We start from the raw sequence: 15,797 nt of genomic DNA, 5'->3' as shown, positions 1-15,797 counted from the left end.
AATATAAGGAAATATTTAAAAATACATTTTTAGATTGATATCGTAATCGAATCATTTATCGATATTGGCTAACACATGCCTATATGTTGCCAATATGTTGTTATAGTATCGAAAGCTTAGTGTGATCGAAGTCATTAAATAAATACCTTGTTTTTTGTGTTAATGTCCTTTTGTTTATTTGAATCAGGTAAATGTATTTATTAGATAACATTCTGTAAATAGGGCCTTTTCACGAAGGTCAGAAGATTTTGAAAATAACATGCAATTGAATATTTACTTAAATTAATAGTTTAAAAAAAATTTGTAAAAAGTTAAATTAATACTATGTTATTGTTTATGTAAACTTTATTTATGTAATTTTTATGTGTATTCAAAAAAGCAAATTATAATACACAACTAAGAAAGACCATTATAATTAATATCTACAAATAAATTTTAGAAGAATGGAAAGACACTGCTGTGAGCACCAGGATATTGCTGGAATACGCCTTATAGTGGTAAGTTTTTACATAATGACTTATCATTTTTATCACAAAATGGAAATAGGATTTATTATCACAGACAACCATACCGCAATCAATAATTAAGGGCTTTAGGGTAATATAGACATTCATTATACAACACACAACATTGTTATCCTACATATATGCAGCACGCACACTAATGCGAATCTAATTTCTCTGATCCGTTGTTTATGGTTCTAATCTATTTATATTTCTTGTCTTGGATATTTAATTAATAAACTTGTTTAAACAGTAATTACAATACTTTTTATATTTACAGTTAAATCTACCCGAAGATGAGGGCGAGGGTCTAGGTTTTCGACTGACGAGAACTCTATGGGATCCGTATCCATGGGTAAGTCAATTAATAACTGACTGTGGCTCTATATATCAGGAATTTATGGTTATTAGTATGGTTCAGTAATCAGTGATAGTGGTTAAGCGTTCGGACCCAATGGTACGCCTTTTAACTCAAACTCAAAATATCTTTATCCATGTAGCTAAACAAGTACACTTATGAATTATCAAGTTAAATTAATTGTAAATTTACATTTACTACCAGTTCGCAAGTCAAGGGCGTAGAGCGGGTAAGAAGAACTGGCAAGAAACTTTCCGCCACTCTTTTTAATCGCCAAGTATTGTCATACAAATTTTGTTCTTTCTATCGGAGAACAACACGAGCTAAAAATCTCAAGCGCAGAAGACGGATAACCTTCAGAATTAGAAGAACGCGGCACTTTTTCTGTCCCTTCATATGGGATAATGATGAATGATACAGGATGTATTAGATAGACTAACCTATATCCTCTCCTCTTAATTTGTAAAACAAATAGTTTGATATATTTTATTTTAAATTTATATTTAGGGCGAAATGAATCCTCTGGTTGTTGAACCGTGTTTATTTCAATCTGTACTGTACTTTGTAATTTTTTAAGGAAATCAACCTTTACGCCTAAGTTTTTCACATATTCCACTTTATCTACAATTTTTTAGAATAAGTAGAAATGTAAATTATGCCGAGTTTTAGAATACGCGATAATTTCTGTTGATTGCAGGTCCATGATGTGACGTTAGGATCAAGAGCAGATGGTGCTGGCCTCAAAGCGAGATTGCCTACTTCAAGCTGATGGGAAAGATTTATTGGGGTTGCCAGTAAGTAAAAATTATATATATAAATAGAATAATGTTCTCGGTAACGGCGTTTAAAGATTAGAAATATTTTTAGGAGAATACAGTTTTAGTTCTATTGGAGAAGTCAATAGAACTAAAACTATATTAACTATACTATATTACTAACTATATAAACTATATGGCTACGCCAGTCCTCTAGCGATTTTTCTTAACAAAATAGTAAAATAAGCACCACAAGTGTCGGGGAGATTAGGAAATTTAAAAAAAACTGTTTTTTGTTATATGTTATATATATAGTACTAGCGGACCCGACAGACGTTGTCCTGTATGATATTTCTAGCGATTAGGTTATTAAACAAAGTATGAAAGTACCGACTGCAGCGCCACCTGCCGGGCTGATTTTGACTCTATACAAAAAATCTAATCAGTCCAGCCGTTTAAGAGGAGTTCAGTAACATAGTCACGTACAGTAGAATTATATATATAAAGATTTGCTATATATTGGCAAAAGTAATTATAAACCCTAAATTCGTATTAAACTTTAATGATGTGTTTAGGTCGGTCAAGTGGCGGGCATTATAAGAGGTAATGGCGACAGCCACGGAGTTTCCTTACTTGTTTGGAATTGCGGAGTCGACCCCAAAGATGATCCAGAGGTGAGTGATACTTAATTTGATACGGCCTTAATAAAACGAGAACCGATGTGGATGCATTTCCAATAGTTTTATTTCAATTAACAATAATCTATAGAAAGCTCAAAGTCAAACTTTTAGGAGAAAAATAAACACGTCAAAAGTGATTAAGTGAATTAAAGTCGATTATAATTGAACATAATATATACTAAATTTGATTCTAACTCCTCCTTCACAGGCCCTTAAAGCTTTATTCCAAACTTCAAAAACCTTAGGATAGAAAAATCGTTCAAGTAAAAAAAAATCCCTGCTTTCTTCTAGTTATTATGGAGCGTCGGTGGAGGCTCCAGAGGCGAGAAGTCTCGTAGAGCACTCTCTGGCGTTGTTAAAGCGTTATCGTGTTGCGTCTGCGCAGCAACTGCTTCTAGCGCGCTAAATTGCGCTCGGTCGCACTTATATTGTGAAGGTTTGTCAGCAAACTAATCCAATTGCAGCTGTATGTATAAAGTCCCGCTAAATAAACACATCAGTGAGCAAGAGTATATTTCTACCATTGTTCCATTGACAGTATTATCAGTAAATAGCTGATATAATGATTTTCATAAACCTTCATCGGGGTTTTAAACAGCCACTGCATTAATATTCGTTGTTTACCAAAGCCTTTGTTTTTTTTTTTAAAACTAACTTAGTGTAATATTTTAGAAAAATACAAATGTTTAGTGTGTACGTGTTTTGGGCACAAGTTTTTCATCCAATTGTCTTTATATTATTGCAGGTTGCTGGAGTCGTCTAGAAAAGTGTGCGCTATGTAGAGAACCACTACCAGCAAAAGAATCGCCATACGCTAAAAATTTAGTCGCGGAACAAGTAATATATTTTTTTTAAACAAACGACGCGCGACCTTAGTTATCAAAATCATTTCTTTTTTAATTTCAGGTATTTGAAGCAATAGCCGTTGAATATGAAATAAAAGAACCGTTAAACAAAAATAAAACATTATCTGCGCATAATTCCCCAAATCGATCACCACAAGCTTCCCCATCACCTCTCCGGAAAGGACAATATCAATTATCAATGATGAACAGAAAATATAATACAAAATATTCGTCCGATCCCAATTTAAGAAGATCTATAAATGATTGCAAATCAAAAACTACCCCTTTGGTAGAAAGTACAAACAATTGTAGATGTCAAAATCATAATGTTGGTACAAATGTATCACACAAATGGCGGGAAACACAGGGTTGCCATAATGAAGAAGAAAACATACCGATAATTAAAATTGAAGACGGATGCGAATCAAAGTGTAATTTATTACAACATAAATTAGTTACCCGTTTGAGACAAGCATGTTCGATGGCTGATTTGCAGAATTTTGCTATACAGAGTTGTCATCTGTCAAAATCTATGAATAATATAAATACAAATGAAAAAAGGTAAGTGTCAAGTCCATTTATGAAAATTATAGATACATTTATTATAAATTTTATTATTATTTGACATAATATATATATATCCGTTCTATGTAAATGTTGATCTAGTAAGATATTAAAAGAAATGTTGATCCACCTTCTTGCAGTGTATAATTGGCTCTTTACAAATATAACTGATATACTTTGATCCGAATTAGAAATGGAAGGCTTGTTTGGGGATCTGCATCGGTCGCTTTGCAACATACTTGCCATCAAAAAATACATTAACATAATGTTTTTGTAGATCCGTAACGGTCGCAAATATTATACCGACGAGTCAAATGTGCATCCGTTTTATATGCGAAATCTTACTAACTAACGTTGATCCGAGGGCTTTTGACCTGTCGCCTGCCTGTCGTTCAGTTGAAAAAAATTGCAATAGAAAAGTAAAACAGTTACAAGAAAGGAACACACAAGTCAATAGTGGGGAAAGTAGCCAGAACTTATCGACTAATGAGGGCGTAAGTGTACTCATAGAAGGAATTCCGGATTTTGGAGGAGGTAAAGTTGAAAAAAGCGTTAATAATACGGCGAGAAAACGTAAGTGGTACTGAAGAAATGCATGTTTCTACTGTCAAGCAATTGTAACTATACGTAATTATTCTAGACATCTTTTACGTAACCACGCAGATGAAATCGAAGTTCTTCAGTATAAAGCTATTAATGATACAGACCCTAAAATACAAAAGCTAAAACGACAAAAAATTATAGATAAATTGAGAAACAAGGGAATTTTTTTACACAATTCTAATAGCTTTGATCGGGACGCTCATTTAACCTTATTACCATCAAAACGAAGCAACCAGGGTACCTCTAGTCCGTCAACTTACGCTACTTGTAAAACATGCTTGGGTACATTTAAAAGATCTTCATTTTTCAGAAATTTAAGAAATTGTAAAGCTTCTGAACATGTTCTTCCGTCACTTAAAAGAAAAGCATTGTTCAATCACAGCTTAACAATCGGCAATATACGGCGAACGCTTCGATTGAGCTAAAAGAAAAAAATACTGTCGCATCTTCGTTCTAATGAAATTTCATTAGTAGTTAAAAATGATCTATTAATCATAGCATACGGTGCTCGTCTCTTGAAGAAGAAAAAAGAACGACGAAGTCGTAAAGCGATTTTCTCCAAAATGAGAGATTTAGCTACTCTTTTAATTTTATTGCGGAAAAAAGACACAACTATTGAAAATCTCACTGACGCAATTGATCCTGAAAACAATGAAACATTTGTAAGTGCCATAAAAGAAATGTGTGGCTTTAATGAACAAACAGGCATGGTCAAACTAACTAAACTAACAAAAATAATGCGAGAAAACATAGATTTAAAAATAGCTTGCCGTGAAGATTTAAAAATGCCAAGCTCCAACCAATATTTATTTCCAAGACCTGGTACACAAGAACCTTTTGAGGGCGGTAAGTGTTTAGATATGATAAAAAAAACAGTGTAATTTGAAACGCCCCGAGATGATTACATCAACCGGAATGAGACATCATATTGCTACAATGTCCCAAATTCATTCTAAACAAAATGATCATTATACTGAGCAATTGGCAGGATTTCTAGGGCATAATATATCAGTTCATGCACAAAATTATAGATTGCCTATGCAGGTACTCCAAAAAGCTGTTGTAGGATCTCAACTCTTAGAATATGAAAATACATTAATGGAGAAGAAGAGTAACATAATAGAAACGATTAGGTCTCAATCATACCAAGAAACTAAAAACTTTGAGGAAGAGACGCCATCTTCAAAACATTCGGCAATAGAAAGCGACCAATCTAACATCTTACTTACAAACCCCAAAATATCTATCGAAACACCAGAAACTACAGTCAATAAGAACATGGACGATATAGAAATTGGAGACTATAATGAAGTAAACGATAAAAAACAAGACAATCATTACAACCAAGATCCTAAAAATAAAGACCCCAAAATTAAGCCAAACAGAAGCAACACGAAAAGAAAATGGTCAAGTAGTACAAGTGAAAGCGATGTTGATGATGATAAACAGATTCAGAAACGAAATAAAACTAGACGAGCCAAAGAAAATAATATATATCATAAAGATTCTAAAAATAAAAATATCAATATTACACCAAATAACAGAAAGACAAAAATAAAATGCCCAAGTTTGAGCGATAGTGATAGTGATAATCCAATTCAGAAACGAAAAAAAACAGTCATAGAAAGTGGTCGGATGAAGAGATACAATTAGTCAAAAAATATTTCTAATCATACATAAATAAAAAGATAAATCCAGGCAAAAACAAATGTATGGAAGTTTTAAATAAAGAACCTATTCTTCAAAATAGGACTTGGATGCAACTTAACACGTATGTTAACAATATTTATAAAAAAAGTAAATATATTTTAATGAAGATTCTGTGTGATACGTCAAGTTATAAAAGACTATATCGAGTATTGGTAGGACTGTTGCGAAGGCCAGTCTGAGGAAAGGCCAGACCTTTGTCAGTTAATCAACGGCCAAGCGGTAGCTAAACAACGCTACGGTGTCCCGGGATGAAGGGCATTATTTGCGGAGTAATAACAGGGCTTCGAGACTCTAGATCTTATATCTCAGGGTTACTGAGTGCAATACAATATCACATACTCTGTATGACATAAAGCTGCTGGCATGCATGAAGCTAGCCACGAAGCTTAACATCGGGTAAGCGACAAGCGCGTGTCGTCATAAATTTCCTTACCATAAATATATATCATACCTATAAACATAAAAACTGAATAAATAAAGAAAAGTTACTGATTAGGTGGTCTTGCAATAAATTATAGGAATTAAACCATCCAAATACCTTAGGTAAGTCCAGTAGGAGGACTTGCTGACTTCTGATTGGCCCATTTGAATCGGATCAACAACTATCGGAGTGGATTTGTATATTGGATCAACATTTCGGTTGCGTTTCCTAAACTTCAACGGAGTAAATCGTTGATCCGGTCGGAACCACATTTGTATGAAAAATATTATATTGGATCAACAAAAACCACCCGGATCAACATAGGTTTTCGGATCAACAAAGTGCTCGCGATATAGCACGCATGATCAACAATTGACGGATTGATATAACTATACATACATAGCCGTATATGATAGCCTAGGCCTAGGCCATAGACTTGAATTCGTGTATGCGGTGATGTTAGTTATTTCGACTATGTATTTGCGTGTTGTTCCCACGAGAATGTAAGTGCGTGCTCCTATTTCACCATGCCTCCTGCTGATAGAGGACAAATCTTTGTTTCTAATTTATTTTATTATTATTAATTACTTAAGATGTCATGTGGAACATGGTGTAATTATTGCAGCTCCTTACAAACATTTTGTAAAATTGTGTTACCTATATGAATAATGATTCATACTGCTAGAGGGAACTTTATGAAAGTTATATCCTTTTTTTTAGTCACTCAAGTGGAGAACATAGCAGTTCAATGGATAATCTCAAAGCGAATAACAATCATGGCGGTCTGTATTAATTTTATAATGCATCGCATATTTTAAATATAAAATATTCTTAGAAAATCTATATTTTTAAAGTATTATTTTTACAGATACGCCAGTCTATCTATTGTCACCCCCACCAATATACGTGCTGAGTTGTGATCATTAGTCGAGGTGGTGTTTTTCAGAGGCTAAATAAAGGTCCCATATTTACCTGGTTTATAAAAATAAACGAATTTACAATATTTTATTAATAAAAGATTTCTGTTATTAAAATTTTGTCATTTTTTACCATTGGAATAACAATAAAGAAAAATCCGTCCTATAATATTATAATGGTTTTGGATCAATCATTTACTCAAATTATTAGAAATTTTCACTTAGATATTTGTGGTAATTAGATAGAAAGATATCATATTAAGAAGTCGTGTTTCTCTGTCATATAGAATACACATTAAAATACCGACTAGCTTCAACATGGCCCTCGATTGCATCCACGGTAAATGATAATTTAATCAACCATTGTAGATGTCGTAATTAAGAAAATAATAAATTCAGGTACCTAATATTACTAACCGAACATAAGTAAGAGATGCTACACCAAACAAAGAATGTGATTGGTTCAACATTTATTTAATACCAACCATCTTAACACACATAACCACAGTGCGATGGTTATATATTTAGTGTGTATTTAGGAATTATTATTAGGATACGTTAGAAAAGTAATAGATTACTACTTAACTTTTTATATAATAAATAGTAATATAGAACATTCAATGTCACATTTGTGAATTAAAATTCTGCATCTTAAATAGCCATTTAGTACAAATAAACTGAGTTTCTGCAGAACACCAGGATTATTAATAATTCCCCATAAAACTTAATAAAACGTAGCAGGCAAGCTGCAATTTCTGTCTGGTTTCTAGCTTATTGTATCCAACCATCCATTACATAAGCAACGTTGGATACAATAAAGGATAGAAAGTATAAGTACCATAAAACCGTTGGTATAAAAAACTGTGTAAATTTAATCTAAATACGCTTCAACATGTTTATTACTTATTAGTAATACGAGTCAAATTGATCAAAATCGTTACGCTTTGAGCGTTTTGTCCCGAAAAAAAATTTACACTTGCCAGCGGGCTGCACTATAGATTTATAGCATTGTCCTTTATCAAATATCTTCAGGTACAGGTTGGTTATCTTTGCAAAATACTTACGCAATTTACAAGCAAATCCCTTCATTACTAAATCATATTTTCGTAAAAATTTATGATTTTGTGCAAAAATATTTATGGTATGGCAACAATACCAATTTCCGTCTTTACTGAACCTTTTTGTTTTTGTTTGTGGTATGTCTGCCACTCTAATTTTTTCGTACAATAAATCAATATACGTCTAATTAAGATTTCAGTGTAAATTTTGTTGTCAAGTTTTTGAAAACTATATAAAAAAAATAAACCTAGATATGTATATAAATAAAATTGATTATCAATTTTTAATAATGAAACATAAATTCTACTAGTAAATATCAGAGAATTTTTCTTTTTTGTCATATAAACATAATTTTATTTATAATATGAAGTTACATGTCGGATACAATAATCGATTTAATTACTCAATACCGGATGTGGCAATATCAAGCGACGCCACGCGACGACGTGGTGACGCACCCACAGATAACTGTCATGGCGGCCATTTGTCAGTAGCTCATTAATCTGTGATGGCGGCGTAGTATAGAAAAGTATTAAAATAAAGCGTAGGTAACCGGGTAATCTGTGGCTTCCACTATGAGTTCAAAACCAAACAACACATTTTATTGTTCATTTGTTAGCATCCATTATATTATCTGTGAGTGCGGAGATACTTTTCCTACAGAAGATGAATTAAAGTTACATTTGGAAACGGATCATAATCGGCTGAAAATTGAAACCTATGAATTCAAATGTGCCACGGTAAGTGATAACATCGGTACAAGATCTCAACTGAACCTATTTGTTACATTAGTAGCACCATATTACATTCTTTATTTGTCGCTATTTTAATATCCACATACTCTATATTACCTACGTAATCTACGCTTTTAAAATTTCGCTATATTGCCTTTTGGGATATCTATGTCAAAAAAGGCGGGATAACCTCAACCTGAAGCTATAAAATATACAAAACATATAAAATGGCGGGAGATATTCCTAAAATAATTCAAATCACCTCAAAAACGTAGGTCATTTATAAATCCTATAGACCAGTCAGGTTCACAGGAGTCTAAAGTGGCGCTAGCGTCACGTCCTTATTGTCATAGCAAAATATTTAATTATGAGTTATAAGATATAGTTCCTTATGTTCTTTTCATACAATATGTTTGTAAAGTGATAAAAATCCAATTGAATGCATCTTGTATGTCAATAATTATATTGAACTTTTAATTTTTCCACAGTGTGAGAAAGTTTTCTCATCAGAAAGAGCCTGTTTGTCTCACCAACGAATCCATACAGCTCCTCAGCCTCGCGTATTCCGTTCTCCAGACTCTTTGGGAAAGAAGAAGTCTAATGGTGTTAAAAGACATGTCTGTGAGAACTGCGGCAAACAATATGCTGTGAGTATACTAAATAAAACATGATTATATGTATAAAACCATATATTTAACTTACCTTTGTATATTTTGTATTGTAACATTCATAAAGTAAATAATAAAAATTTGATTAAGTAAGTATTATGTTTCATCACACATGTATACATAGAAGATGTTTGTATGTTGTTTACAGACAAATGCAGCTCTCCGCTATCACCAGCGTGTGCACACAGGCGAGCGCCCATACAAGTGTTCTTTATGCCCTAAAGCCTTCACTATGCCACTTTTTCTACAGGTATTTATTGTTTTTGTTAATCAAACATCACATGTCTAGTATTAAAAATTTTTTTGTTGAATTGACAGTTTCCTGAAATATTTTCTAAACTTGGATGTTTAAACTTGACTTTTAACAATTTAAGTGTGAAAGTATGGTTGTAAAATAATTGATCAAATTAAAATTTCAAAATTTATTTATCAAATCCAAACTTATTTAGATGAGGTCTACCAATTAAAATAAATTATTTTTTTTATAAACATGTCTTTATATTTCATTGATTGTGATATTAAATCTTGTAGATCCATGTTCGCACGCACACAGGTGAGCGTCCATACCAGTGTCCACATTGTCCCAAAGCTTTTAGCAATAAAGCAGCACTACTTAGACATGATCGGGTAAGCACTATAAATATTATTTACACTTAGAACTAATATCATTTAAACTCAGGCAATTTTGTGACTTTGAAAATATAATATACTAAATTTTTTACAAAAACTACTATTTATTTCATTTCACTGCAATTTTTCATAATTAACATTTGTAATTATGGAAGACATTGTGAGGCATGTCTTGCAACCAAAACTTGATAATGTGGGACAGGCCCAGTAGGTTAATCACCTCTAGACTATAAATAAAATGCTCGATGTAACAGAAATATGTCTGCCCCAAGAGTTTTGGATCTTCTAACTACTATGCCTACCAAATAGAGCATTATCTATTGAAGTCTATTAAAAATTAGATGAATTTTTGCGGTTAATAAGGTTTTTCATGGAATAGTTTATTGCATTTTTGTGTGACTATATGAATCTATATAATGACTATCATTTCAATTCAGAGGAATGGGTAAAGTGTGGCAATTATATAACAATAAAAATTAATTAAATAAATGCAAGTTACCAATTTTTTTTTTTATCTTTCTTAGGTTGAATTCATCAGGATGTACTAGTAAATAAAAATCAAGTTTTATTTATTTTTACATTGTAAATTTTTATTGAACCGTAGGTATAATTAAAAAAAAAATTAATTCTTGTGATTGTGTAATTGGAATTATTGTTCAAAGAACCATACTTAATGAAATTTTTGTATGATTAGCTGTACTATATATAAATTGATTTAGAGAAATTGGCAGAGTGGCAATTAATAGGAAGATTTAATTTGAATTAGCACAATGCCTATAATGTGTAATCAAATTATGTATATAGCTTTTTGTTTGTAAAATCAAGTTATTAATTATATTATATATATAAGAACCAATAATCAACTTGAAACATTCTTAATGTTTGATAGTCCAATTACTTGAGGAATATCGAGAAAAGCATTACAATAAATAATGACTTCCAGCTTTATATAATGCCATACCCTAATTCAGAAGAAATCAGAGGGCTAATTATTTAACTGATTTCAGGTCCATACAGGTGTGAAACCCTACGGCTGTCCCACATGTGGCAAGACCTTTACTCAATCAAATTCCATGAAACTTCATGTCAACACTGTGCACCTTAAAATGCCTGCCCCTTACAAGAGCAAGAGCAGAAAGCTGAAGGATGCTGAGAGAGAGCGGAGACGTAAGTTTTTTATATGTATTTTGACATACTTTATTGTGTGATAAATTGCAAGTTGTCGGTAAAAAAATATGTTTAGTGTCTTCTATAGAGTTTTGAGTTAATGTCATTAACATACAATAATCTCAAAGAAAAAAATGTAGTATTTTCAGATATGAAATGCCCTAAAAAATATATCGTCATAGTCGTAATATATCCGTATATATATATATAACCTAGGACGGATCTGACAAATAGTAAACTTTACAGGGCAGCCATTTCAAAATTATTTAATCAGTTTAGTTTTTGTCATAACTATTTTAATTCATATTCTGTTATTATGAAAATTGGCATACAAGCAAACAAAAGGGTATGTTTGGAAAGAAAATAAAAATAATAAAATAAAATTACAGTTTTCTATAAAAATCACTTGCTTCTATCAAATCCGTCACTTTACCGACTGATTAATTTAAAACATGGATTTTTTAAATGTAGCTATATTTAGTCAATGTAGTATCCAAATATGATAAAAAGTGGGTTTTGGATTTTTTTCAAATACGAAATTTTACTACGACCATGACGATATATTTGTCATAAAGCTGAACTGACCAATTTAGACCAGTTTTCTCTTGTATGGGCCTCCCGAAACATCTTTTTCATTTCATTGTCTGGCCTCCACGTTATTGTTTGACTCACCTACAGTTGTTTCTTTATTAAAAATGGTAATCATGGCAAATGATAACTCTAGTTCACTTTTAAAAATAAGGCTTAGTGACTTTCTATAAGGGGCCGTTCATAAAATACGTCACACTTAAATCAGGTTTTTTTTTACTTTCAATTACAATGGTTTTTCGATTTTACGTAAAACAGGTATGGCAATGCAAGCTGATGTTCGTATTCAAAAGACAGCAGTCCAAATCGAAAGTCCACAGAACTTGCCGGAAGCAATCAAGACCGAGTTGGTCTATGAAGATGATATTGTGTACGCAGAGGAAGCTGATGCTCAGGAAATCTATGAAGAGGTAAACATTTTTAACAAATTTTTATATTTTTTCAAAAGGGGAAAAAGGGGTCAAGTTACAATATATAAACAAATTGGTACATTGGTGGCTAAAGCATTGTCGGCCTTTAGGAATTGGTACATTCCTTTGAAGGATTTTTTTCAGAAAGATTTTCATAGCACTGATGACGCCTAGCGATCACCTCTATTGTTTATATTATTTTGTTTAATTTTAACCAAATTCTAATGTGGTCCTTTAGGGAGCGTTCAAGTATTACGTAACGCAATTTTTGGAGATTATTAACATAATATTAACAATAACGTGTAATTCAATCCCCGCTCCGCATCGTAACGTTTTACAAAAGGACCCCTCCCCCAAAATTCGTTACGTAATACTTGAACGCTCCCTTAGTTAATTTGATAGAAATTATTGAACTATATTGAAATTTACATTTTCTCAATTATCATATGATTTTTTTTTTGTACAATCATTTTTACAACCGTTTTTTAAATAATTTACATATTTGTATAGTTGTTTTGGTTAGTTTTAACTGCTGAACTTGTTATATTATGCATTTTGTAATTTTTAACTGACCAATTCTATACAGATCTCTTTAGATACTTAACTTAAAAATTATGATGATATGATCATAAATAAAAAAAGAAATACGAGACAGGCCGCTAATTATGATTTTTTCCCTCCAGTCCGAAATCCCCGTTTACGCTGGCGAGGAGCTCTTCCACGGAGTAAAAGAAGAGCAAGAGGAAGAGATGATCTTCTATGAAGAAGACGTAGAATACCCTGAAGTTATGTATGAAGAAGTTTATGAGGTCACAGAGGCCTATAACTCATAGGAGTGAGAATTATTTACATAAAAAAACTGCATAATGCCGAGGTAGAACTCTTATCTTTAAAATATAAGGTTTAATAGTTAAAATTTAAGTTTGTATAGAATTAAAATAGTCTATAATCACAATTTAATTTAGGAATTCATACACGTGAGTAGTTATATCAAAGAAATAATAAACGCGTTTTAATCGGTTCAATTACGTTTTAAAAGTGATTCGAAAATACAATATATCAAGCATATCGAGGCATTCTAAGCTAACATTTAATTCATAATTAGTTCCAGAAAATTTTATTATAAAAACAATGCTACTGTGACCGTATGAATTAAGAACTCGGACACTCAAGAAAAAAAAAAGAACGTATTTTGTATGCGTGTTTAAGAAATTATCAATCGCGGCATCTACTGGTGATTAGGCGAACTTTTGTGATTTGAAGTCAAAAGTACTTGTAAAAATAATTACTACACAAAATAACGACAATGCTTAATATAAAATAAATTATCTATGAAATATTCGTTCTATTACAATTTAATATTCATTCAATAAAAATCTTAACAGATATTTCACTGATAATTTGTAACTAAAATATGGTCCAAGAGATTAGAAAATGCACTTTAATATGTAATACAGCCAAAGCGAGTAATAAGGAAAGAGAAAAATGGTCGGTTAAATTACTGTTGAATAACTTGTCGATGATATGCTATTGTATTTATAATCAATAGCATACAGTGTAAACTCTATACCGACACTCAAGGGAGTTGTTAAATGAAAAGAAGAAAAATCTGTATTAGAAAAAGAAATAGTTAATTTCAGACTAGTGCTTTTGCTGTACCAGTAATTATGTTGTTTTTTTTTTACTCATTTTATTAATATCTTGCGATTGAGGCATCTTCGTGATAAAGCACGTGCAAGCAATCCCAATTTGTATACAAAAGAATGGAGAAAGTTCGGTAGGTATGATGGCACAATTCGAGTTACGTACTAGAAATTAAAGCGACAAAAGAATGTACACAGTTTTAACTACAACCAAAGCGGAGAGATTTCTACGCTTTAGGGGGTTTGTCGTTAAATCAAGGACGTTACAGATACCGGCAAACTTCTTGAGCATTAAACAAGGGAGTGGGGGAAAGTTTGCGCATCGCGGGACACATACGTCAACTGATTTACCAATCACGCGATCGACACGTCACTCTCCCGCCGCCACGCACCCCCCCAGGCAAGGACATTTGTTCAAAATGTTTGCCGGTATCTGTACATGGAGTTTACACTGTTTATAAAAAAATTAAATGAGCAAGTTCTAAGTTTGACGTGAGCAAAGCCTTAGCCAAGTACGCTTTAGATATCAACTTTGTCGATGTCTTTGAATCTTCTCCTTACAACCGTACTCAGACTCGTCCGACAAAATTTTCTTTAATAATTCATACAACGCTTGCAAAGCTTCGGCATTTAATGCCGTCATTAACTTACTTGAGGAAGCATGAGGCAAATATGTAGCATACAATTAGTTTGTTAGTTAATTATTGACTTTGAGTACGGCTGTTAGTTTCTTTAAGATAAATTTTAGATTTAAGTTTACATAAGTACTGTATATAAAAATTATAAGTGAATTATTGATTTCCGCACAATGTATTATGTTTGTTTAAACGAAAAGCTGTTTTGTCATTTAAGTCTATCGCTTTTCGATATTAGGCAAACCTACCGACTTTTCATACAATTTGTCCAGTTATCACATGTATTCTATTGGTACTTCGGTTTAGTTCCAAATACGACCACGGAACAATATTTTTGTTCAACAATCTATAGTTACTCTCCTATTATGATAGCTATTCCATTATTGGTATTGTTCGTGCTATAGTCTGATTAGTCCATAATGGTTGTACCCATAGACAAACAGAAATATGAAGTTGTCAAATGTGACAGTTGTCTTTTCAGTAAAAAAAAAAATACAAATGGCCTTAATGGCTCTTGGCCTGCCTTAATGATTCACTTTCCATGTTTCGTCAATATTGAACATTACTATATGTGGGTGATTGCATAAATCTAATGCATAAAAAATGATTTTTGTATAATATAATTATAAAAATTTGATTTTCATTGTTTTATTCTACCCTAGTATTGAACCAATTGCAAATGAAATTTGCGTTGAATTTAAAAGCAATTTTTTTTGAGGAATTTTTAAATTAAAGGATTTTGGAAAAGGTATAAATTAATTTTTTCATAGCATTGTAATGTTGCCATGTAGGTCAAGTAATAAAAGACATAAGTAATAAAGTTACACGATTTATTACTACAGGTCGGTTTACTGAAAAAAATTCAAAAACTGCCAATCTATAATATTTTTTACAATCTTATATAATT

At 32.0% G+C, this 15,797-nt stretch overlaps 1 protein-coding gene and 1 pseudogene across 1 annotated transcript; both read left to right on the top strand.

The window, feature by feature from the left end:
• Positions 1-65: 65 nt before the first annotated feature.
• LOC125061197 lies at positions 66-7,419 on the top strand (annotated as a pseudogene).
• Positions 7,420-8,887: 1,468 nt separating this feature from the next.
• LOC125061198 (zinc finger protein 583-like) lies at positions 8,888-15,527 on the top strand. The gene is made up of 7 exons (XM_047666441.1): positions 8,888-9,155; positions 9,638-9,796; positions 9,966-10,067; positions 10,349-10,444; positions 11,455-11,614; positions 12,461-12,612; positions 13,296-15,527. The coding sequence occupies exons 1-7, from the start codon at positions 8,991-8,993 to the stop codon at positions 13,443-13,445; spliced, it is 984 nt and encodes a 327-aa protein (XP_047522397.1). The 5' UTR covers positions 8,888-8,990; the 3' UTR covers positions 13,446-15,527.
• The last annotated feature ends 270 nt before the right edge of the window (positions 15,528-15,797 follow it).

This window comes from Pieris napi, chromosome 23 (genome assembly GCF_905475465.1).
Source record: "Pieris napi chromosome 23, ilPieNapi1.2, whole genome shotgun sequence".
Lineage (NCBI taxonomy): Eukaryota > Metazoa > Arthropoda > Insecta > Lepidoptera > Pieridae > Pieris > Pieris napi.
Note: the sequence above shows the minus strand (reverse complement) of the source record. Positions and strands in the feature narration are given on the sequence as shown.

Excerpts from the sequence above, each read along its gene's own strand:
- LOC125061198 (XM_047666441.1), top strand. The coding sequence starts at position 8,991 with ATGAGTTCAAAACCAAACAACACATTTTATTGTTCATTTGTTAGCATC. Across the intron at positions 10,068-10,348 it reads CTATGCCACTTTTTCTACAG|ATCCATGTTCGCACGCACAC; the intron begins GTATTTATTGTT and ends TAAATCTTGTAG. Across the intron at positions 10,445-11,454 it reads CACTACTTAGACATGATCGG|GTCCATACAGGTGTGAAACC; the intron begins GTAAGCACTATA and ends AACTGATTTCAG.